At 58.9% G+C, this 209-nt stretch overlaps 1 protein-coding gene across 5 annotated transcripts in view; it reads left to right on the plus strand.

Annotated features, from left to right (window-relative positions):
• The window catches only part of MAST4 (microtubule associated serine/threonine kinase family member 4), a 130,251-nt gene that overhangs the window by 23,007 nt on the left and 107,035 nt on the right, over positions 1 to 209 (plus strand). For 2 of the 5 annotated variants that reach the window (XM_017747068.1, XM_017747069.1), the window contains exon 1: positions 7 to 204. The exons of the other annotated variants lie outside the window; for them this stretch is intronic. In XM_017747068.1, the coding sequence (XP_017602557.1) occupies positions 131 to 204 (74 nt within the window). In that variant the 5' untranslated portion in view covers positions 7 to 130. Of the gene's footprint in view, positions 1 to 6; positions 205 to 209 lie in introns of those variants that run through there. 5 annotated transcript variants of the gene reach the window in all.

Here is a 209-nt window from a genome sequence, read left to right on the forward strand (position 1 = left end):
TCTGCTCTCCTTCCGCCCCCTCGGAGGCTGGTTGGCTTCCCCCTCTCTCTCTCTCTCAGGGTTGCTGTCCCTTCCTCCTCTTACTCGTCGTACTATGGCACTGAGTTTTTAAGCTTTCCAACGCGGAGAAATGGATATGTCGGATCCCAGTTTTTGGACGCTCCTTTCCAACTTCACGCTGCCCCACCCGCGGCGCGGGAGCGGGCGTC

This window comes from Corvus brachyrhynchos, unplaced genomic scaffold (assembly GCF_000691975.1).
Source record: "Corvus brachyrhynchos isolate BGI_N302 unplaced genomic scaffold, ASM69197v1 scaffold131, whole genome shotgun sequence".
Lineage (NCBI taxonomy): Eukaryota > Metazoa > Chordata > Aves > Passeriformes > Corvidae > Corvus > Corvus brachyrhynchos.